At 50.2% G+C, this 23,163-nt stretch overlaps 2 protein-coding genes across 2 annotated transcripts; one reads left to right on the forward strand and one right to left on the reverse strand.

Moving 5' to 3' along the window:
• Positions 1-5,373: 5,373 nt before the first annotated feature.
• On the reverse strand, positions 5,374-11,916 carry LOC114449598 (protein FAM49B-like). The gene is made up of 11 exons (XM_028427407.1): positions 11,699-11,916; positions 9,559-9,632; positions 9,349-9,470; positions 9,105-9,210; positions 7,807-7,940; positions 7,355-7,432; positions 7,152-7,268; positions 6,834-6,913; positions 6,611-6,737; positions 6,204-6,274; positions 5,374-5,915 (listed from the first exon to the last, which is right to left on the reverse strand). Exons 2-11 carry the CDS (start codon positions 9,629-9,631, stop codon positions 5,846-5,848), a joined length of 978 nt encoding a protein of 325 aa, XP_028283208.1. The 5' UTR covers position 9,632; positions 11,699-11,916; the 3' UTR covers positions 5,374-5,845.
• Positions 11,917-14,667: 2,751 nt separating this feature from the next.
• phb2a (prohibitin 2a) lies at positions 14,668-20,685 on the forward strand. Its single transcript, XM_028427414.1, has 10 exons — positions 14,668-14,758; positions 15,562-15,691; positions 16,448-16,532; positions 16,611-16,690; positions 16,833-17,017; positions 17,113-17,242; positions 17,327-17,430; positions 18,804-18,881; positions 19,853-19,929; positions 20,317-20,685. The coding sequence occupies exons 1-10, from the start codon at positions 14,738-14,740 to the stop codon at positions 20,333-20,335; spliced, it is 909 nt and encodes a 302-aa protein (XP_028283215.1). The 5' UTR covers positions 14,668-14,737; the 3' UTR covers positions 20,336-20,685.
• The last annotated feature ends 2,478 nt before the right edge of the window (positions 20,686-23,163 follow it).

A 23,163-nucleotide genomic window follows, 5' to 3' on the forward strand; every position in this document is an offset into this window, starting at 1 on the left:
GTATGGACTTTTAATCGGCCTGTTCGAACATCAGGTGTAAATATGAATTCTCTGAGGAGCACTCATCCACCTGTGTTTCATCTGATCATTGAAAGCTGTCCTGGTGGTGAGTGCCAGCGGATCAGAACTTTCCCCTGGTCCGAGATAAAAGCAGGGATGTGTGTGTGGCAGGAACAACGCAGCGTTTCCCGCTTTCGGTCAACAACACAGTTTCGAACCTCCACGAAGCGCCGGACATGTTCGACAGCTGAGAGCTTCTGCGGACACCACGGACCCCCACATCCGATCCAGCTGACGGTTCTGCTGACCACGGATCAGATCCCAGGCTGATGGTTCTGCTGACACGGATCAGATCCAGAGCTGACGGTTCTGCTCAGAACTGAACAGCCACTGTGTCCTTATTGATCCAAGCAGTAATGATCATATGAGTATTGGACCCTGGTAGGAGCACGGTGCAGATCAGTGTGTTACCATCCGTCCATGGTCCATTAACCCGCTGTGTCACGCAGTGCGGGGGGAGCTGGAGCCGGGCCCAGCTGACTATGGGTGAGGCGGCTACAGCCTGGACAGGTCAGTGTGCTCACATGTCTGAACATTTAAAAGACCACACTTTCCCTGATAATTAGTTACTTTATAAGGATGTAACTCAGTTACTCTTCGGGAGAAGTAACTAGTAACTATAACTAGTTACTTTTTTAAAGTAACGTGCCAACACTGCTGACAGCTGATCGTCTGATCCATCACGTCATCAATCACCAATCGTATCACACACACACACACAGACACACACACACAGACACACACACACACAGACACAAAAAACAGGCATACACTGACAGACACACAGACACAGATTCTTTGGAAGACTCCAACTCTTGAGAAAGAAAAACAGGAAGCAGCACATTCCATCTGTGTGTCTGTGTGTGTGTCTGTCTGTGTGTGTGTGTGTGTGTCTGTGTGTCTGTCGTGTGTGTGTGTGTGTCTGTGTGTGTGTGTGTCTGTCTGTGTGTGTGTGTGTGTGTGTCTGTGTGTGTGTGTGTGTGTGTCTGTGTGTGTGTCCTCTACAGTGAAGCTTGCTCCAGTTTTCATCATGTTTCAGCCTAATGATCAGATGAATTCAATTCAATTCAATTCAGTTTTATTTATATAGCGCATATTACAATCAGACATTGTCTCAAAGCGCTTCACAGGAACCCCCCTAAGAGCACTGTGGCAAGGAAAACTCCCTTTAAGAGGAAGAAACCTTGAGCAGGACCCGTCAACTTAAGGGGGAACCAGTCCTGCTGCTAGTCAGAGAGGATGAGGGAGAGAGAGAGAGAGAGAGAGAGAGAGAGGATGAAGGAGAAAGAGAGAGAGAGAGAGAGAGAGAGAGGATGAAGGAGAAAGAGAGAGAGAGAGAGCGGAGCAAACATGATACAAACATGATACAGTACAGAGCAAACATGACAGCAAGATGAAACAGTGATTATATTGTAATGATATCTATATATATCGTCGGCCCATAAGTAGGAATAGTAATTTGATAGTAAAGATGAGCAGCAGGGGCTAGTGAAGTCGATGAGCACAGGAGAGACTGCAGGTCAGTATGCAGGTCTTGAGACCTGCAAAGAGAGAGAGCGAGAGCGAGGCACAGAACTACAAGGAAGACAGTAAACACAGATTATGAGACGATATTACCCAGTATGATCCAGACTAAGGAGAGTGGAGGAGAGGTCAGAGGGTGTTCAGAGGATCGTGTTTGTGCCCCCGACAGCGTAGAGCAAGAGAGACTTCACGGGCCGGACTGCAGGTCATCATCCAGGTCTTGAGACCAGTGTGAGCCAGACTAAGGAGAGAAAAGGAGAGGTTAGAGGGTGAGAGGGAAACTGCTCAGTGGATCATGTTTGTGCCCCCCCGACAGCGTAGGCCTAGAGCAGCATAGCTGTGCTACACACTAGGTCTAAGGCTAACTGTACGCCTTACTAAACAGAAAAGTTTTAAGTCTAGTCTTAAAGGTGGAGGCAGTGTCTGCCTCTCGGACCCAGATTGGTAACTGGTTCCATAATAGCGGTGCCTGATAGCTGAAAGCTCGTCCTCCCATTCTACTTCTATGAATCCTAGGAACTACTAGTAAACCTGCACTCAGAGATCTGAGTGTCCTATTAGGAACATATGGTACAATCAGGTCCTGCAGATACAATGGAGCAAGTCCATGAAGAGCCTTGTAGGTTAGAAGAAGGATCTTGAAGTGTATTCTTGAGTCCACTGGGAGCCAGTGAAGAGACGCTAGGACAGGAGAGATATGATCCCTTTGGCTGCTTCCTGTCAGAACTCTAGCTGCTGCGTTCTGGATCAGCTGCAGACTGTTGATGGAGTAATGTGGACATCCTGACAATAAAGAGTTGCAGTAGTCCAGTCTTGAAGTGACAAAAGCATGGATGAGCTTTTCAGCATCACTCTGAGAGAGGATGCTCCTGATCTTAGTAATATTACGCAGGTGAAAGAAAGCGGTCCTGGAGACCTGCTTAATATGAGAGACAAACGACATGTCTTGATCAAAGATAACTCCAAGGTTCCTCACAGTCGTACTGGAGGCCAGAGTAATTCCATCCAGGGAGAAAGTATTATCTGATAAACTAGTTCTGAGATGTTTCGGTCCAAAAACAATGACCTCAGTCTTGTCCGAGTTTAATAGTAAAAAGTTGGAGGACATCCAGTCCTTTATGTCCTTTAGACACGCCTGTAGTCTGACCAGCGGCTCCGTTTCTTCAGGCTTCATGGATAAATACAGCTGGGTATCATCAGCATAACAATGAAAGTTTATGCCGTGCTTCTGGATGATGTATCCTAGAGGGAGCATGTAGAGGGTGAACAGGATCGGTCCGAGCACAGAACCCTGTGGAACACCGTGGTTAACCCTTGTACCTGTGGAAGACACATCGTTAGTGTGAACAAAATGAAATCTGTCAGATAAATATGATTTAAACCAGCGCAGTGCTGTTCCTGTAATCCTGATCTCGTGTTCCAATCTGTGTAGCAGGATGCGATGGTCTACGGTGTCGAAGGCAGCACTGAGATCCAGTAGAACGAGTACAGAGACGAGACCCCGGTCCGATGCCATGAGGAGGTCATTGGTGACTTTAAGCAGTGCTGTTTCTGTGCTGTGATGGGCTCTGAAACCAGACTGGAAAGCATCAAACAGACTGTTACTACACAGGTGGTCGTTTAGCTGACTTACAACAGCTCTTTCGAGTAGTTTGGAGATAAAGGTGAGGTTGGAGATCGGTCTGTAGTTTCCTAGGACGTCCGGGTCCAGTGAAGGTTTTTTAAGTATCGGAATGATCACAGCAGTTTTAAAAGCCTGTGGTACATATCCTGTTTCCAGAGACAAGTTGATCTGTCCTAATATAGAGTCTCCGATCAGAGGAATAGCATCCTTGAGGAGCTGTGAAGGGATCGGATCCAGAAGACAGGTAGTAGGTTTAGACTTGCTGATGCTGGTGGTCAGCTCAGGGAGGCCGATGGGCGCGAAGCAGTCCAGAGTTAGATCAGGATCCATTTCCAGAAGTGGCGGTGTATCCTCAGCGGTCACAGAGAGATTGTGGTTGATTTGTCCTCTAATAGTGGTGATTTTATCAGTGAAGAAGCTCATGAAGTCTTCACTACTAAGAGCTGCAGGAATGCGAGGCTCCACAGAGCTGTGGCTCTTTGTCAGCCTGGCCACGGCGTTAAAGAGAAAGCGCGGGTTGTTCTTGTTTTCTTCTATTAGTGATTAATAGCAGGCTGTCCTGGCTTTACGAAGGGCCTTCTTATACGTCAGCAGACTGTCTCTCCAGATCCTCCGGGAGTCATCTGATTTAGAGGACTGCCACATCCTCTCCATCCTACGTGTAATCCGTTTCAGTGATCGGATGTTTGAGTTGTACCACGGAGCTAGCCTCTTCTGGTTTGTAGTTTTCTTCTTCTTCAGTGGAGCAATCCTGTTTAAGACTGAGTGTAGTGTGTCTGCAGTGTTGTTGACAAAGCGGTCCAGCTCTGCAGGAGTAACATTTAAGTTGGTACCCCCGTCAGTACTTGGGACTGTGGGGAGTACTGGTAGGATTGCTGTCCTAAACTGCTTTACGGCGTCTTCAGACAGACATCTGCTGTAGTAGACCTTTTCCTCAGGTGCTGGTAGGTCTGAAAGAGAGAAGTCAAAAGTTATTAATGAGTGATCTGAAAGAACAGGATTTTGAGACCACACTAGCAGGTTCTCAGCTTCCAGGCCGTAGGTGAGAACCAGGTCGAGGGTGTGACTGTGACAGTGTGTGGGTTCATTTACTAACTGAGAGAACCCAACTGAATCCAAGAGTGAGTTGAAGGCAATCTTCAGACTGTCGGAGTCGACGTCCATATGAATGTTAAAGTCACCCACTATAATGACTTTATCTGTGCTAAGCACTAAACTTGATAAGAAGTCTGAAAACTCCAGCAGGAACTCTGAATAAGCAGCAGCAGGTGGACTATACACTACGACGAGTAAAACAAATTCTGACTTCTTCCAGCTTCCGTGAGACAGGCTGAGAGTGAGACTCTCAAAAGAAGTATGAGTAGACTTAGGTTTAGGATTCATCTGAAGACTGGAGCGGTAGATTGCTGCCACTCCTCCTCCGCGACCTGTAACTCTAGGAACATGACAGTTAATATAACAGGACGGAGTTGATTCATTTAAAGCAACATATTCTTCACCCTGTAACCAAGTCTCAGTGAGACAAAGTATATCAGTGTGATGATCAATAATTAGATCATTAACTAAGAGCGACTTAGAGTGTAGGGATCGTATGTTAAACAATCCACACCTGAGTGTTCTGTTACCTTGTTCTATGTGTTTGTGTGTGTTAGTGTGTATTTTTATGAGGTTATTATGATTAATATATCTTAACTTGTGTGCTTGATGAACTGTGGGAGGACGTGTGACCGTCACCACTTCAATAACATTATTAAGCTCAGTGTTTCTATGTGTATTTGTGTTTAATGTGTTTCTAACTGAGGGCGGCAGTCCTCCAGAAGCAGCAGAGAGGTGTGTAGGACAGCGACTCTGCCTCCTGGCCTCGACCCTGGGTTGTCAGGTTGGTCTAATAAACTTGGCTATGTTGCTAGAAATCAGAGCTGCACCACCCTGGGTGGGATGGATGCCGTCTCTCCTAATAAGGCCAGGTTTCCCCCAGAAAGTTTCCCAGTTATCTATAAAGGCCACGTTATTTTCTGGACACCACCATGACAGCCAGCGACGGAGCGAGGACATGCGGCTAAACATGTCATCACTGGTCAGATTTGGGAGGGGACCAGAGAACGCTACGGAGTCCGACATGGTTTGAATGAATGAATGTGAGCAGGTGTGTGTTTTTTTTTTGTAAAAACTTTATTTGCCACACAGACGTCATTAAAATCCATTAATTCCAAACAATCCCTGAAACGGCAGCATGAACACACAGAGAGCAAAAGAACAGCTCGCATCAGGACCCCCCCCCCCCCCCATCCTCATTAACCACACTGATCACAGCGTCGGTCACATGACAGGCTGAACACGTGGATGACATAATCCAGAAACACCAGCTGTGTCTTTGTGGACACGTTAAAAAAATACTTATGTTGGAAAAGAGCTGCGTCAGAGTTACTGCTCAGCACGTTGACCTGACAGACCTCTGCTGTATTGCTACTGTCCACTAGGTGGCAGAATAAGCTTCACCTGTAAATCTGACATGAGATGAACACACAACAAAAAACAGCTTTCATCAAATAAGAGTAAAAAACACAATCATCAGCTCAGAGTTTGTACAGCAGGTCATTTGAAGTCTGGACCGACACAGACACACACCTCCGCACGCTAATTCTGCTGCAGCATGTTTCTGATCTGCTTGGAGGTAGTCTCATCGTTCAGATGTTTGGTCGTGTACCTGCAGGAGAGGAGGCCCGGTTAGGTCTGCCAGTGTGTGTGTGTGCGTGTGTCTGTGTGTCTGTGTGTGTATGTGTGTGTGTGTGTGTGTGTCTGTCTGTGTATGTGTGTGTATGTCTGTGTGTGTGTGTGTGTCTGTCTGTGTGTGTATGTGTGTGTGTGTGTCTGTGTGTGTGTGTGTGTGTATGTGTGTGTATGTGTGTGTCTGTCTGTGTGTGTGTGTCTGTCTGTGTGTGTGTGTGTGTGTCTGTGTGTGTGTGTGTGTGTGTGTGTGTGTGTGCGCCCACACCTGAGAGCGTTGAGCAGGCCCTCCACGCTGCTGAGCGGCTGCTCCTTCAGCACTCTGATGCAGCCTTTCATCTGGAAGCAGACACAGGAAGTCAGAACGCACAGAAATAGTAAAACACCGGGCCTGATCTGGATCCCTGTGGTACCCCACAGGAAGCTGTGCAGAGGAGGAAGTCAGCCCCCCCCCCCCCCCCCCCCCCCCCACAGCAGAACTGTTCCACACTTCAGAAAAGAAGCTGCTGCAGACAGCGCCGTCTGTCCAGCATCAGCAAACACAGGCGGACGCCATTACTGTTTACATCTGATCACTGATGTAGGGTTGTCCTGTCCCTTTAAATCTAGTTTCATCGTGACCCACTCAGTGTGTGTCTGTGTGTGTCTGTGTGTGTCTGTGTGTGTTTCCCATACGTCTATATTGGAGGTCTTGACGAAGGCTCCGGCTGGGTGGACGTGGTCGTACAGGATGATGACGCCAACCATCACACGGAGGCAGAACAACACCGTCTCCTCACTGGTGAATCGGCTGCGGTACTCCCTGCACACACACACACACACACACACACACACACACACAGTTCATGTCCACTGCAGGCTGTAACAGTGGTGCGTTCAGGGCCTCGTTGGGACTTACGGTGTTTCCAGCATGACTTTGCACACGCTGGCCATGGTGCTCAGGCAGTCCGTGGTGTTTTCGATCGGCACATCTGAGTTCTGAGCGTCAGGACAGGAAGTGTTAGTCTGCTGTGACCTCACACCTGTAAATGTACTGATGCTGCCCCCTGCTGGTGGCTCATGAAACTCAATGCTACTGGTTCTCCTGATATGTTAATCACCTGCTTCTGGTGCAGCATCACTACTGTTACTGTGTAAATACTCAGATTATTCAGTAATCTGAGTATTTAACATATCAATCAGCTAAATATGTGACTGAATCTGTGGACGGACTCACGTCTGAGACGAACTTCGACGTGGCGTCACTTAACGTCTTCAGCATGGGTGTGGCGTTGGCGTAAAACAGAGACATGCGGTTGGCCAGCTCGTTGTTGACCTCGTTGCCTGCGTCGGACTGAAAGAGCAACAGGTTGTCATGGAAACCCAAAGCACCAACAGCAGCGCTCTGTCTTAAACAGAGCTCCTCTCTTCACGACTTACTGATGGGTTGTTGATGCGCATGCGGCTGATGGTGCGGCGGTAGTAGCTGAAGTCGTTCTGGATGGCGGGGTTGGTCATCTGAAACAAAAGCATCGGCAGAGACATGAAGAGGAGGAGGAGGAGGATGAAGAGCAGTGGTGAGGAAGGAGAGGAGGAGGAGGAGGAGGAGGAGGAGGAGGAGGAGGAGGAGTGGTGAGGAAGGAGAGGAGGAGGAGGAGGAGGAGGAGGAGGAGGATGAAGAGCAGTGGTGAGGAAGGAGAGGAGGAGGAGGAGGAGGAGGAGGAGCAGGATGAAGAGCAGTGGTGAGGAAGGAGAGGAGGAAGAGGAGGAGGAGGATGAAGAGGAGGAGGAGGATAAAGAGCAGTTTTGAGGAAGAGGAGGAGGAGGAGGAGGATAAAGAGCAGTTTTGAGGAAGAGGAGGAGGAGGAGGAGGAGGAGGAGGTGTGATGGACCTTGAGCTCGTCGAAGCGCAGCGTGAAGTGCAGGATGTGAGCGAACTGACGAGCCAGCGCCTGTTTCTGCTCCAGGTGCTGAGTGGGGGAGCTGGAGCTGGTGAGGACGTCCAGGAGACACAAGAGGCTGCCCTCTGAGGGACGCATGGACACAGACAGAGACCAAAGAGTTTAACATGGAGGTCAATGAGGACTGACAGCCCCTAGAGGGCGCTGAAGAAGCTGCAGTTTTCCAGCTCTGATGGTCAGAGAGGAACCTTTGTTCTACATGTTCCTGTGAATGCTGCTCCTGACGTCCTGCGGTCTCCGGGTTGAGCCACTTGTCTGACTGTATGATCATTCAGACGACAATGTGTGTTTATCTAACAGTAAATGTTTATTTTCCAACATGTGTGCACTGTGAGCCAGTTGACTTTATAAATGTAACCATGAACAAAAAGATGACTATCTACCATTAACTTTTTAAAAGTCTATTTTCAGACACCATGTCCTCTCTCGGTGGCTGGAGACCACCGAGTGGTAAAACATCTGCAGCATGGTCTGGCAGACGTCTGGCAGACGTTAAAGGAGTCCTTTAACGTCTGCCAGACCATGCTGCAGATGTTTTACCACTCGGTGGTCTCCAGCATCATCTTCTACGCTGTAGTGTGCTGGGGCAGCAGGATGAAGACGGCCGACACCAACAGACTCAACAAGCTCATTAGGAAGGCTGGCTCGGTGCTGGGAGTGGAGCTGGAGTCTGTGGTGGAGGTGACAGAGAGGAGGATACTGAGGAAACTCCTCAGTATTCGTAACAACATGTCTCACCCCCTGCACGACACACTGCTGTCCTACAGGAGCACATTCAGCGGTAGACTGAGACTACCGAGGAGCAGCACAGAACGCCACAGGAGGTCTTTCCTGCCAGTGGCCATCAGACTGTATAACTCCTCCCCTTTCTGTAGGGAGAGGAGCTAGATAATCATGTCAGGCATCACTGTCATTCCCTCCACTTGTCTATATTATGTTTACTTAGCACCTTACATCTCCATATTGTATCCATGTATCATATATTGTGCTCATACTGCGTACTGTACTCTTTTTTTGGATTATAGTGACACTTATACTCTTATACTCTGTACTTAACTGCATTTAATGTAACTTAATACCTCTGGCACAAGAATTTCCTTCAGGATTAATAAAGTTTTATCTTATCTTATCTTATCTTATCTTATCTTATCTCTCCTCAGTTCTAACCCTGAGCTGGCCTGTTGGCGCCCCCCGGTGGCCGCAGAGTAGACTACAGAAAGCGTTGTTACCCAGCTTCTGTGAGAACTCGTAGAAGGTTTTGAGTTTGATGACCAGAGGAACCACAGCAGACCAGGCCTTCTCCTGAACCCCCTCCACACCAGGACTCTGGATGGCCTGAACACACACACACACACACACACACACACACACACACACACACACACACACACACACACACACACACACACACACGTCAGGGCTGCACCTGTGGAGGCGCTGACAGCCAGGATCAGAAGGAAACAGCGGTCTTACCTGCCGTATCTCCTCTCCTGCTCCTCTGTAGGCCTGCAGGTCGTCCAGGATGACCTTAGCCTCCGTCAGGACCTGGTTCACCTTCTCCCACACCTCCGTCTCCGACGAAGAGGGCTGAGCATCTGAGGAGGTGATGAAGGTGTGAGGGTGAGTTAGAAATGCACTGAAGCCTCCATGTGTCCTCTTTCAGAAGACGTGTGTGTTTCTTACTCTCAAAGTCCAGGAAGAAGTTCCCGCCGTTGTTGTCGATGTCTCTGGTTAAAACCTTGATCAGGTTCCCCATGCTGGAAACACAGAGACCGTCAATCAACGGGGGGTGGGGGGGAGTGTGTGTGTGTGTGTGTGTGTGTGTGTGATTAACACCGTCCCTGTTATTATCAGATCAAGTGTCGGCTGTTTGCCTGAAGCTGCTGGAGGTGTTTGAACAGAGGAAGCTGCAGAGCTGCAACATTAAAACTCTGCGGCTGCATGAAGTGGAAGCAGCGCCTTCTGGTTTAAACAGTAAAGAGGAAGTGATGCAGTGACGAAGGCTCTGAAAGTGCGACTAAATTTAAAACAGAGGAAGTAACACAGACTGAGCCCCGGTCAGCTAAGAACACAACCAGGCTGCGCTGCCAGTCTGCCGCACAACAGAAACACACAACAACACACAATACATAACACACAGCAGAACACAACAGCAACACACACAAACCAACACACACAGACACACAACAAACTGTGACATTGACAATGATTGATTGATTGATTGATTGATTGATTGGTTGATTGATTGATTGATTGATTGATTGATTGATTGATTGATTGATTGATTGATTGATTGATTGATTGATTGATTGATTGATTGGTTGATTGATTGATTGATTGATTGATTGATTGACAGGTGGTGGCTTGTTTTTATCTCTGATCTTCAAATGATCATTTTAGAACTTTGTATTTAATTAATTGTTATTGTTAAAAGATCAGGAAGTAACGATCAGCTGAGCTCCACTCATCATCCAACATGTGGTGGTGTCTCTGCAGGTCTTGGTGTCTCTGGTCCAGCAGCCTCCAGCAGCCGCCTGTGTGATGGTCTGCTGGATCAGCTCCGTGCCTCTGTGGCTGCAGGGACCAGGCAGCTGCTGTGTTTACCTCAGTTTCTAGTTCTCTCTCCTCACAGGTGGATCAGTGGACCCGGTCAGAGGTGGATCAGTGGATCAGTGGACCCGGTCACAGGTGGATCAGTGCTTCTTCTTCTTTAGTCCCGGTTTGTTTTGTTTGTTTTCGTGTTTCAGGTGAAACTGAAACTTCAATTCTCTTCCTCCTCTTCTTCCTCCTCCTCTTCTTCCTCCTCTTCCTCCTCCGTGTGGACTCTGCAGACACAGACTCTGCAGACACAGACTCTGGAGCTCCTCTCAGCTCCTCTCAGCTCCTCTCTGCTCCTCTCTGCTGCTCTCAGCTCCTCTCTGCTCCTCTCTGCTCCTCTCTGCTGCTCTCAGCTCCTCTCAGCTCCTCTCTGCTCCTCTCAGCTCCTCTCTGCTCCTCTCTGCTGCTCTCAGCTCCTCTCAGCTCCTCTCAGCTCCTCTCTGCTCCTCTCTGCTGCTCTCAGCTCCTCTCAGCTCCTCTCAGCTGCTCTCTGCTCCTCTCTGCTGCTCTCAGCTCCTCTCTGCTCCTCTCTGCTCCTCTCTGCTGCTCTCAGCTCCTCTCTGCTGCTCTCAGCTCCTCTCTGCTGCTCTCAGCTCCTCTCAGCTCCTCTCAGCTCCTCTCTGCTCCTCTCTGCTGCTCTCAGCTCCTCTCTGCTCCTCTCTGCTGCTCTCAGCTCCTCTCTGCTCCTCTCTGCTCCTCTCAGCTCCTCTCTGCTGCTCTCAGCTCCTCTCTGCTGCTCTCAGCTCCTCTCTGCTGCTCTCAGCTCCTCTCAGCTCCTCTCAGCTCCTCTCTGCTCCTCTCTGCTGCTCTCAGCTCCTCTCTGCTCCTCTCTGCTGCTCTCAGCTCCTCTCAGCTCCTCTCAGCTCCTCTCTGCTGCTCTCAGCTCCTCTCTGCTCCTCTCAGCTCCTCTCTGCTGCTCTTAGCTCCTCTCTGCTCCTTCTCCTTATTGATTAAACGCGCGTGCACTCGGTGGAAACGGAAGCTCTCGCGCTCCTGGCCGCTCGTGGCTGCGCTTGGTTACTCCGCGGTGTCGCGGGCTCGCTCGTACCTCCACCTGAGTGGAGCCCGCAGTTTGTTCCTGTGCGCAGCAGCAGCAGCAGCGCTGCAGGACCTGACATGTCTGATCGGATCCACCCTGAGCTCTGATCCTCCTCCAGCCTCCCCCCTGCTCGTCCTCACCCCTCCGCAAAGATCACAGCCCCCTTCCTCCCCCTCCTCTCCTCACCTGTACTGATAGCTGGTCGATATCTGCGGATCAATGCCGTGTGTCCGGGCTCCGGTGCGTCCGCCTGCGGTGGTCCAGGTGTCTCCCGGCGGTCCGCCTCCTCTACATGCTGAGTGAGTGTGAACCCGGAAAACGGCCGCGCGGCGCTGCGTTAACTATAAAAGGAGTGATTTCCTCAGGAGGAACTGAAGCCGGAGCCAATCAACGGGCCGTGAACGCAGCAGCTGCAGCTCACAGCGAAAGAGGCGACCTGAGGGGGGAGAGAGAGAGAGAGAGAGAGAGAGAGAGGCGACCTGAGGGGGGAGAGAGAGAGAGAGAGAGAGAGAGAGAGAGAGAGAGAGGCGACCTGAGGGGAGAGAGAGAGAGAGAGAGAGAGAGGCGACCTGAGGGGGAGAGAGAGAGAGAGAGAGAGAGAGAGAGAGAGAGGCGACCTGAGGGGGGAGAGAGAGAGAGAGGGAGGCGACCTGAGGGGGGAGAGAGAGAGAGAGGGAGGCGACCTGAGGGGGAGAGAGAGAGAGAGAGGCGACCTGAGGGGGGAGAGAGAGAGAGAGAGAGAGAGAGAGAGAGAGAGGCGACCTGAGGGGGGAGAGAGAGAGAGGCGACCTGAGGGGAGAGAGAGAGAGAGAGAGAGAGAGGCGACCTGAGGGGGAGAGAGAGAGAGAGAGAGAGAGAGAGAGAGAGAGAGAGAGGCGACCTGAGGGAGAGAGAGAGAGAGGCGACCTGAGGGGGGGGCGACCTGTGGGGGGGGGGGGGAGAGAGAGAGGCGACCTGAGGGGGGAGAGAGAGAGAGAGAGAGAGAGAGGCGACCTGAGGGGGGGGGGAGAGAGAGTAGAGAGGAGAGAAGAGGGGGCGAGAACCCTGAGAGGGAGAGAGAGAGAGAGAGAGAGAGAGAGGCGACCTGAGGGGGGGAGAGAGAGAGAGAGAGAGAGAGGAGTGTTGCAGAACCAACCCAAAAGTTATCATTACAGCGTCATGGCTATAACCTGTAGCAACAGTGCAACAGAAGGGGGCGCTGTTGTTTCTACTGGGCTATTATTACTAACTATTACTGACTGAAACTCTAATTAAACCAGACTGAGGACCAGCTCTGATGTCCTCTCATCATGGACCTGGTCTGTGGAGTGCAGCCTCTGCTCCACCAGGGAGCAGCAGGAAGTAGAAGCTGAGCTGATGTAAACACAGCAGCCGCCACGGCGAGCCTCACCGCACAGAGCTGCACGTCTGTCGGCACCGAACTCTGAACTCCCACCGCCGAGTCCAGACAGGAGACATTTATTCAGGGAGGAGACATCAGAGCGCAGGACGGAGCGGCCGGCCGAGCACAGAACCTCCTCTTCCTCACACGGAGACATCAGGCAGGTGGAGGACTAGAAGCCTGGTCCCTGATCCAGCAGAGAGCAGGGAGCTGGACCTGCAGACCCTCACACAGGCTGCTGCTGGAGGCTGCTGGCTGCCTCTCAGGTCGACCTGAGGGCAGATTAATCTGCTGACACACAACAACCTGCCGCTGTTACCTCATTCATCACACATAGTTCTATGTTCTCATGTTCTCATACTCAGTGACTTTAGAACTCATTTTAACATATATCAGATCACAGCATCTTATCTGACAGCTGATAGTTCTTCTTCTTAAAGGTCAGCTCATGTTTGTGTCACTTTGACAGGAAGTCCACAGACAGATGCAGAGCGACGATAAGATCAGCAAACATTCACACTGAATGTGTTCTGAGATGTGCTGAAGACACAGACCCATGATAATACATGGTCATGGACCAGATGGGGCAGAGCTGAGCAGGCCATGGGAGGCAGGATGGAGAGGAGGGACGCCACAGGGGGACAGCCGTCCCCTTCAGCACCAGACTGCAGCCTCTGCTCCTTGGGAAGTGTTGACTGTGAAATGTCAATATGTATTTACCATTGTCACCAGTGGTGGACTGTAACTAAGTATTTGTACTTCTTGTACCTAGGTAACTTCTTGAGTATTTGAGCTGGTATTTGGCAGCAGATATTCAGCTGACGTCTCTTTTCAAACAGGAAGCAGCAACAAGTTCTCCCCCTCTGCACCAACTACACCGACAAAACATCGCTATCTGTCTGACAGGTGCTTCTGTGGTTTCACAGGGTTCTGATAGAAGTCCCCACTGCTCTGCTGCCCCCTGCTGCACGGGACTGGGATTACAGCAGCCATGTTAAAGGCCATGTGTAAGGACCTGATGGAGAGAGAAGGGAAGGGGGGGGGGGGCACAAACAAGAACAATGAAGAGTTTGGGAGGAAGGAATAATTCTGAATACAGGTAAAGAGCAGCATCTACTGAGCGTTTCAAGACTAAACTGGAGTCTGTAGCTGGAAGTCTGTAGGAGCAGACGACCCTCGTTGAAGGGCTCTCAGAGACTCCCATGTTAGAAATGACACCGAAACTGCTTAATATTTGAAAAACTATAATGTCCTCTGTGAGATGAACATGTTGATGGTTGAATGGCTGAAATCAGTCAATGTATGCTGAAGATACACTGCACCAAAAAACATATGGAGGAATAAAAGAAGAAAGATGAAGGTGAAGTTGCCTAGCAACAGCAACCAAACTAATTAAAGAAAAGATCTGAGGACTAAAGGTTGATGAGTGAAAGGTAAGTGCCCATGGACTGGATCATATTTGGCACAAACTTTACAGCTGCTTGATTTAAAAACACACAGAGTATTTTCATATGTAACAGCTTTAATTGATAATTAGTATATTTATAGTATAATTACTGTTTTGTTGTCTTGTTCATTTACAAATGTTATTTTAACATTTTACTGCAAAGATTAATAAATATTATTATTATTATTATTATTATTATTATTATTATTATTATTATTATTTATAATAATAATATGAAGAAGAAGAACTCATTTACTTTTTACAGCCTGGAATTCAAAGGCTACATAATGTCACTTCCTACATTTCCCATGTTACCCCGCGCACACGGAAATACGTCATCACCCGTGACCTTGTCCCTCTTCTTCACTTGGTTTTGCAGCAGGCGGAGAGGACGAGCATGGCGAATAAAGAGCCCGGTGTAAGTGTCCCTCTTCTCTTTCACGACTCTCGGTCTTGTCTCTGTCTGAAGTCCGGTTCGGGGGCTCGGGAGCTTCCCGCCCTTTAGGCTTCAGCCGGTGACGTAAAAAACATTTAAAGTTTGAGACGCGAGTGAGCCGGCAGGATCTGATGTAAGCTAGCTGACAGGCTAGCTAGGCTACATTGATTAAAGTTAGAGGTGCAGACGCAGCGGGGACAGGCACAGGCGGGACTTTAGAGGTAATTAACCCTTAATTTACCAACATGTCTGCTAAGCCTCGTGCTGGCTTCGTGTTGTCTCCGTTTAAAAAGCGTCAACACGTCCTCACGTGTCTGCAGCTGTAAACGTGGTAACGAAACTTACTGATGATCCAGCTGATTGATTGACAGGTAGAAGCAGCTGATTGATTGACAGGTAGAAGCAGCTGATTGACAGGTAGAAGCAGCTGATTGATTGACAGGTAGAAGCAGCTGATTGACAGGTAGAAGCAGCTGATTGACAGGTAGAAGCAGCTGATTGACAGGTAGAAGCAGCTGCTCTGTTTTACATATTACAGCAGAGTTTGGTCCCCAGTGCCTGGGGAGTTGGAGGCGTTAACCTTCATCGTGTTTGTCCACCCAGGGTGAAGGTCATTCAGTGTGTGTACCACATCTTAACCATGACCGAGTTTTAGGACAGGATCACATCAGTGTTCAGCCAGGGGCCGCGGGGGTCCATGTCAGATGTGGGGCCGTCAGTCATCCTGACGTGGTGGGGTGGTGTGTACAGCAGGTGGAATGATCTCCACCCTCTCTGTGTTTCAGGGTTTCATGCAGCAGCTGCGGCAGATCGCAGCCAGGATGTCGGCCGGCCCGCGGGGCGCAGGACTCGGCGTCAAACTGCTGATTGGAGCCGGAGCCCTGGCGTACGGCGTGAAGGAGGCCACATACACAGGTGCTGCTCGTCTGTCAGTGTTTGTGTACGATCACCATGGTAACCTGGTTCAGAGCCATGATCAGCTGCTGCTCTCTCTTTGATGAGCCACTTTAAAGAAGCTTGTTGTCATTCATGACCGATCCTCCAGGAAGTACAAACACCGGACCTGCAGCAGGTTCTGTTCAGGAGTTCAGAGGTCATGTGATCCGTTTTAATTCTGTGAGCGCTGCAGCCGAGGACATTACATATCAGACCCTCTGCAGGCGGAGCTGTAACCCCAATGAAATGATGCCACTACAGTTAAGGAGTCAGAGGACAATGTGGACGACAAGCGTTCTCAGGTCCCCTCCTGTGTAGTCCTGTAGGATCAGAGCCACCACATGAGTCGCTGATTGAGATTACACAGGTGTGAGAAGCAGACCGGTGTGTTATGATCCCTGAAGACTCCAGCTGGTGAAGCTCTAGACCCAAAATACCCTCGGAGCAAGAATCGAGGCTGGAGGCTGTTTTCCAATGGTGGAATGTGAGAGCTGATGTTTTCCAAAGCTTCTGGGGCAACAAGACTCCGCCGTCATCCAACACAAGGGGGTCAACAGTGTGTTACTTCCTGGTCCTTAATGCTGCGCCCCAGCTCGTTAGGACAATAACATGTGACCCGATGGAATTTGTGAATTTGTCTTATATTTGCTTAAGGTTTTGCTGCTCAGCTGTTTGTCCTGAATGCAACCCACAAACATTCACCTTGATCCTGTGTGTGTGTGTCTGTGTGTGCAGTCGAAGGTGGACAGAGAGCGATCATCTTCAACAGGATTGGGGGGATGCAGATGGACACGGTGCTCTCTGAGGGACTCCACTTCAGGTAGGAGCCGCCGCCCGTGTGGTCATCATGGCTGTGTTGTCTGGAGGTGTGTTTCATACTGTGTGTGTGTGTCTTCAGGATACCCTGGTTCCAGTATCCCATCATCTACGACATCCGAGCCAAACCCAGAAAGATCAGCTCCCTCACTGGAAGCAAAGGTCAGCAGAGCACACGCCACCGCTCGGAAGGTTCAGCAGAACCTCGGCCTTCTCCTCTGTGGATATCTTCTGATTCTCTGTTAGTTGGTTTTATTATAGACTGTTGGTCAGTCAAACAAATAGTTGTGGTTTGCCCCCTCAGACCTTCAGATGGTGAACCTCACGCTGAGAGTTCTGTCCCGGCCGCTGGCGTCCAGCCTGCCCTTCCTCTACCAGCGCCTGGGACTGGACTACGACGAGCGCGTGCTGCCGTCCATCGTCAACGAGGTGTTGAAGAGCGTGGTGGCAAAGTTCAACGCCTCGCAGCTCATCACGCAGAGAGCACAGGTACGCACGCCCCTGTCAAAACCTGGCGCCACCGCTCTGTGTCGTGTGTTTATTAACGTGTGGACTGATCCTTTAAAAACCTTCTGTGTGTGCAGGTTTCTCTGCTGATCCGCAGAGAGCTGGTCGAGCGGGCGAAAGACTTCAACATCATCCTGGACGACGTGGCCATCACCGATCTCAGCTTCAGCCGAGAGTACACGGCCGCCGTGGAGGCCAAACAAGTCGGTGAGTAGGTGCAGGTCGCTGCCGTCACCGATCCTCAGACCGCATCAGTGTGGGCGACGGCTGAACGTGTGTGTTCCTCCACAGCCCAGCAGGAGGCGCAGCGAGCTCAGTTTTATGTAGAGAAGGCCAAACAGGACCAGAGGCAGAAGATCATCCAGGCTGAAGGAGAAGCTGAGGCTGCCAAGATGGTGAGCAGAGGCACACATGCACACATAGGCCTGTCAAGATTTTGCTGGGCGATCAATTGCCAAGAGAAATTATTGATATTAATATTGATATGTTATTATTATGAGTAGTGGTAGGCCTATTACCATGGCTTATCTGAGCACAGTCAATGGAGTTAAGTCAAACCAACCAGCACCTCATGAGCAACAGAGCCAACAACACTCTCTACCTGCTGCTGGGAGTGGGCTCACCTGTTTGTGCGCACATGTGTCTGCATGTGTGTTTGTACACACACGCATTTGTGTGTGTGTATGCACATCAGGCCGCTGCAGACAGCTGCAGTGAATTTTACAAACGCCACCATGTGGACAGACACACATAAAGAAACTGATGCAGAGATGGCACCAGAGGACTAATGGGTGGAGCTGCAGCGAGTGCTGCCAGTAAGAAGGCGGAGGACTTCACTCGTACAACACGGACTGTCTCTGAGAGCAGGTTGTGTTCATGAGCATGTTTAGTGTCGTGGTGAATTGTGTCGAAGTGTTGAACCGGTGTTGAGCAGCTTCACACTGTGGTGCTGTAACCAGCGTCCAAGCCCTGCAGCGCTGTGACGCACCGTGGCGGCGCAGACAGCGAGCTGACCGTGGTCTGCTCAGAACATCATGAGTTAAAAATAAGAACTACCTGTTGATTTGACACATTTTAAGACGTGGGCCATATAAAGTCAGACGGCCGGACTTTGCACACTTTATATGCTACAATGCAGCGGAGTGACGCCTTTTGTCATCCAGCCTCTTTGGCAGCGAGAGGGGGAGAGAGGAAAACAAACGAGCGTGCAAATGTAACTGTATCGAGCCCATTTAAAGTTATCGTGCCATTAAATGATTATCGCGACAGGCCTACCTGTGTAAAACAAAGGGGTTTCATGTTTTTCTCTGAATTATTTTACACACATTTCTAAAAGGTAAAAGTCGCCTGTAGAGACCTCATGGTGTTCTGCCAACATGTTCAAATGAGTGTAAACAGTCGTAGAGGTTTGTTCACACAGATGTAGAAACATCTGGGCTGGTGTAATTTAACAGATTCACACTGATCTAATGAAGCCGCAGAGCTTCACCTACATTCCTGTGCAGACGTGAACTCTTCTGATGCAGATTGTGACGAGAAGCAGAAGCACCTTAAACAAACACTTCACCCAAATATGCAGTAGTTATTTTCTCTGAGCACAGTCAATGGAGTTAAGTCAAACCAACCAGCAAGTCATGAGCAACAGAGCCGAACACTCTCTGCCTGCACGCGGGGCCCGGCTCGGCCTGCTGCTCGGCAGCCTCAGGCCCACAGCTCACGCTGCTGTGAATACACTGACGGCTTGTATCTGTGTGTGTGTGTGTTACAGCTGGGTCAAGCTGTGACGAAGAACCCAGGCTACCTGAAGCTCAGGAAGATCCGGGCGGCACAAAACATCGCCAAGACGGTGAGAAACCGACTGCCTCTGTCCTTTTTAACATGTTTGGACTCAGATTGTTTTATCACACATAATAAACACACACACACCCAGCTGTTCTGCTCCAAACACTGTTGTTGCCATTTAAAAAGTGCAAAGATGAGCAGAAACACACAAGGTGAGATTATACAGCACACGCCTGCAAACAACTCGGCTGCTGGAACAGGGATAAAGGAGGAGGAGGAGGAACAGTGACGCTCGACCTGAGGCAGACTGCACTTCCTTTAGGCTCCTTTAGGTGGCGCCAGAGGACCATGAATCAAACAGGAGGAAGCCTTTCAGACAGAAAGCACAGATTTATCCTCTCCTCCTCTGACCTTTGACCTCTGTGGAGTTGCATTGAATGTTGATCGTATGTGTACAGATCTACTGTGTGGAATTGTTTCTATGTTTCTCATACATGTTTGACTAATGTTCAGTCCATAGACAAACATTTGATGCAGACTTCATATGAAGAAACAACCGCAGCACATACTGAGAGCCCCAGACACTGTGTGAGCAACACAACAGGCCCGGTGCATTCTGGGAGCTGGAGTTTAGAAGCTCTGAGAGCACAGCGTTCATGTTCCTGTATGATAGATGTTGTCTTATGTGCACTGAACAGCAGGCGGTGAGTGAGGGAAGTGATCAGAAACCCACTGATCACTTCCCCCCTCTGACGGGCTGCGAGCACCTTTTTATGACGCCGTGACGTCAGCGGAGTGTGGCGCTCTCTGTGCTGGCTCTGCAGGCACGTCATCGGGCAGCCGCTCTGCTGCTGTGTGTGTGTTTCCTGCGTGGACGCCGAGCGGGGCCTCGGCGGCTCTCGCCCCGCTGTGAACCAGCTCAGTGTTGGAGCTCGGACAATGTTCCCATTGTGCCGGTCCAGGCCGGCACGCCGCAGACTAACTCTCCACCTGTGTTCTCTCCACGCTCACTCTCTCCATGTGCTCCACCTGCAGATGGCGCAGTCCCAAAACAAAGTGTACCTGAACGCAGACAGCCTGGTGCTCAACCTGCAGGACGGCAACAACTTCAAGTGAGTCACTCATACCAGTCTGAGCAGAGCACAGGTTTACTGGGGGGATCACAGTGAGGAGTTCAGGTATCGATAACCACAGACACCAGCTGCTGCTCTGCCTGTACAGTCAGCAGCTCCTATTATTTCTGATGGTCCCTGAATGCATCATTTGTAAAATGAAATTCATGCTTCAGATATTAAAGAAATAAGGAGTTCATTCTGACACGTCAGTAAAAACAAACACTCTGCTCAGCACCCAGCAGGCAGCCACGATGGCCCCAGCTGTGAGGTCACATGACCAACATTCAGGGAGTGATTGGTTTTCATTCAGATGTCAGAGTGTTTGATGATGTCCAGATGTCCTGACAGGAGGCTGTCTGACAGGTCTGTGTTCTGTCTTTGCAGTTTGTTGTCGTCAAAGTAAGAAGCTGTCGTCATTCCTCTGGTCCCCCCGGTCTCCCCGGTCCCCCCTGGTCTTCTCTCTCAGCTCACCTGTCGGCCGACTCTGCACCAGGTTTATCTCCAAACAGACTCTCATGTGTGGATGCTGCCACCCAGCCGCTGCTGGAGCTGCTTCACGTGCGATGACTCGAGTAGAAATCTGAATGTTTGATATTTTTATTTGTGATTTAAGTTGAGCCGCTGCTCTGGGGTTGAGCTTCGTCTCCACGTGCTGGAGGAGAACTTCTAACCCTCACGCAGACTTTTCACTAACCTGACAGCCGTTTAGCGTGTTGGTCTCATGTCTGAATAAACTGCAGCTCTCTGTCTGAACGCTCGCACCCAGTCGTATCTCTCCATCAGCGGCGAACAGGTCAACCTTTAAAACCTGTCGGCTGAAGACTGAACAACAACAGACTGACAGGAAGTCAGGCCGCGGCTACGACCAGCGCTTAGACTCAGACTGCAGAGAGAGGGAGAGGCGCAGGTGACCGCTGAAGGTCTCAGAGTCCACACTGTGTGTGTGTGTGTCTCTGTCCGTGTGTGTGTCTCTGTCCGTGTGTGTCTCTTCGTGTGTCTCTGTCCGTGTGTGTGTCTCTGTCCGTGTGTGTGTCTCTTCGTGTGTGTCTCTTCGTGTGTCTCTGTCCGTGTGTGTGTCTCTTCGTGTGTCTCTCTCCGTGTGTGTCCGTGTGTGTGTCTCTCTCCGTGTGTGTCCATGTGTGTGTTCGTCCTCAGCAGGTCGCCGCTGCAGCTTTTCTGTTTTGTAACACTTCAATAAGCGTTTCATTGAGTAAGGCCTGAACCATTGAGTCATGATCGTTAATGCCGGTGTTTGTCAGCACACACACACACACACACACAGTGGAATGGTTGTTACAACAGGAAAAGTGTTTGTTTCCCTGCATGATATTGTCATCAAAGAAGAAAGATGACCCACAAACATGTGACAAAACATTCAGTTTATGCCTGAAAACGTGGAGAAAACAATGATTTCTGATTAAATTCAACTCAAACTCGGCAGAAAACAACCTCGTCAATGTTCTCTCGATCAAACTGTACAAAAAGTCTTTGAAAGTCATAAATTTAAAAACATAAAGGAAACTCAGAACTGAACTAAAGTCTCAGATCACACGGTTGATTTAACTTCTCACAAATCAAAACAGATATCCTGGGGTTAGAGGCAGACATATCACTGCTTTCTCCTGGATTCATCCGTTTCTATGTTGCAGAGGTGTCATTTGATCAGAGCTACCGTGGACCGCAGGGCCCGCACGGAGCTTCGTGTGTTAAAGTGCGTCTGCTGTGAGAGCGACAGCTGCTGCTCATGCTCATGCTGTGAGACTCGCATTCAAAAAGACGCCATCTGCAGAACGTATGCAAATACCCTGTGACGCTCCGCAGAGCGAGCCAATGGAGACGGGAGCAGAGCAGGCGGCGGTGCGGGGGTTAACCTGCGAGTGTGAGGCAGGTATGTCACAGGCTGGTGGTGACCAGCGTGACCGTTAACCCTTCAAACATCCAGGAAACATCTGGAACCTGCTGCTCCGAGGGTTAATTCTCACTCCCACAGAAGACTCGGGGCCTTCGGCTCGTTTCACCATCCCGTCCCTCCTCCTCCTCCTCCTCTTCCTCATCTCTACACAAAAAAACAGGAGAGAAGAAAAGATAAGATGGCCGCCGAGTTATTTATAGCCTGCACTGTGAGCAGAGAGGCTGCAGCTCAGAGCTGCTGCTGCTGCCCGAAATCTGCACACAGGGGGAGGGAGGGGGGAGGAGGGAGGGATGGGAGGGGGAGGGGGGGGTGTTGGAGTCTATTGTGTGAGTGACACAAAGCAAGCTGCCGTCCCTCCATGTTGTGAGAGGCTGCTGCATAAGAAAGAGGAAGGAGGCGGTGACGGGGGAGGGGGGGTTAAGTCTGAGGGGATTTTTCTTATGCAGGGAGGGAGGGGGGAGGTGGTGGAGGTGGAGGAGGTGGTGGTGGTGGAGGAGGAGGAGGAGGAGGTGGTTATGGTATAGACGGTGAATATTCATGCAGGTTTAAACAAAAAAAGAAAAAAGGAAAAAAGGGGGCTGGGAGGTGGAGGAGGCGCAGGATTGGCTGCTTCACCCCACCCCCTCACAGCGAGCCTGTCAGCCGGCCAATCAGGAGCCTCTGCACCATTTGAAAGATGCCAGGAAGAGGAGGAGGAGGAGGAGGAAGGGGGAGTTTTAAAGTTAAAAAAAGCAGTCAGGGATGATGAATGTGCAGCTGGAGACGATCTGCAGCGCTGCACTCTGTGAAAACACCACCGCTGCTGCTCCACGATGTGTGTGTGTGACTGTGTGTGTCTGTGTGTGTGTGTGTGTGTGTGACTGTGTGTCTGTGTGTCTGTGTCTGTGACTATGTGACTGTGTGTGACTGTGTGTGTCTGTGTGTGTGTGACTGTGTGTGTCTGTGTCTGTGTGTGCGTGACTGTGACTGTGTCTGTGACTGTGTGTGTCTGTGTGTGTGACTGTGTGTGTCTGTGTGTGTGTGACTGTGTGTGTCTGTCTGTGTGTGTGTGACTGTGTGTCTGTGTCTGTGTCTGTGTCTGTGTGTGTGTGTCTGTGTGTGTGTGTGTGTCTGTGTGTGTGTGACTGTGTGTCTGTGTGTCTGTGACTGTGTGTGTCTGTGTGTTTGGCTCTGGTGTCCGCCATATGCTCGACTCTTTTCACATCTCTGCTGCAGAGTCCTCGGCCTTTTTGTCCCTCTCAGGCTGCTGTCCCCTCACGTTCAGCCTGAACATCAGAGCACACCGGGAGCTCTGATTTACACACAGCGTGACCTCTGAG

The sequence above is a fragment of the Parambassis ranga genome, chromosome 17 (genome assembly GCF_900634625.1).
Source record: "Parambassis ranga chromosome 17, fParRan2.1, whole genome shotgun sequence".
Classification (NCBI taxonomy): Eukaryota; Metazoa; Chordata; class Actinopteri; family Ambassidae; genus Parambassis; species Parambassis ranga.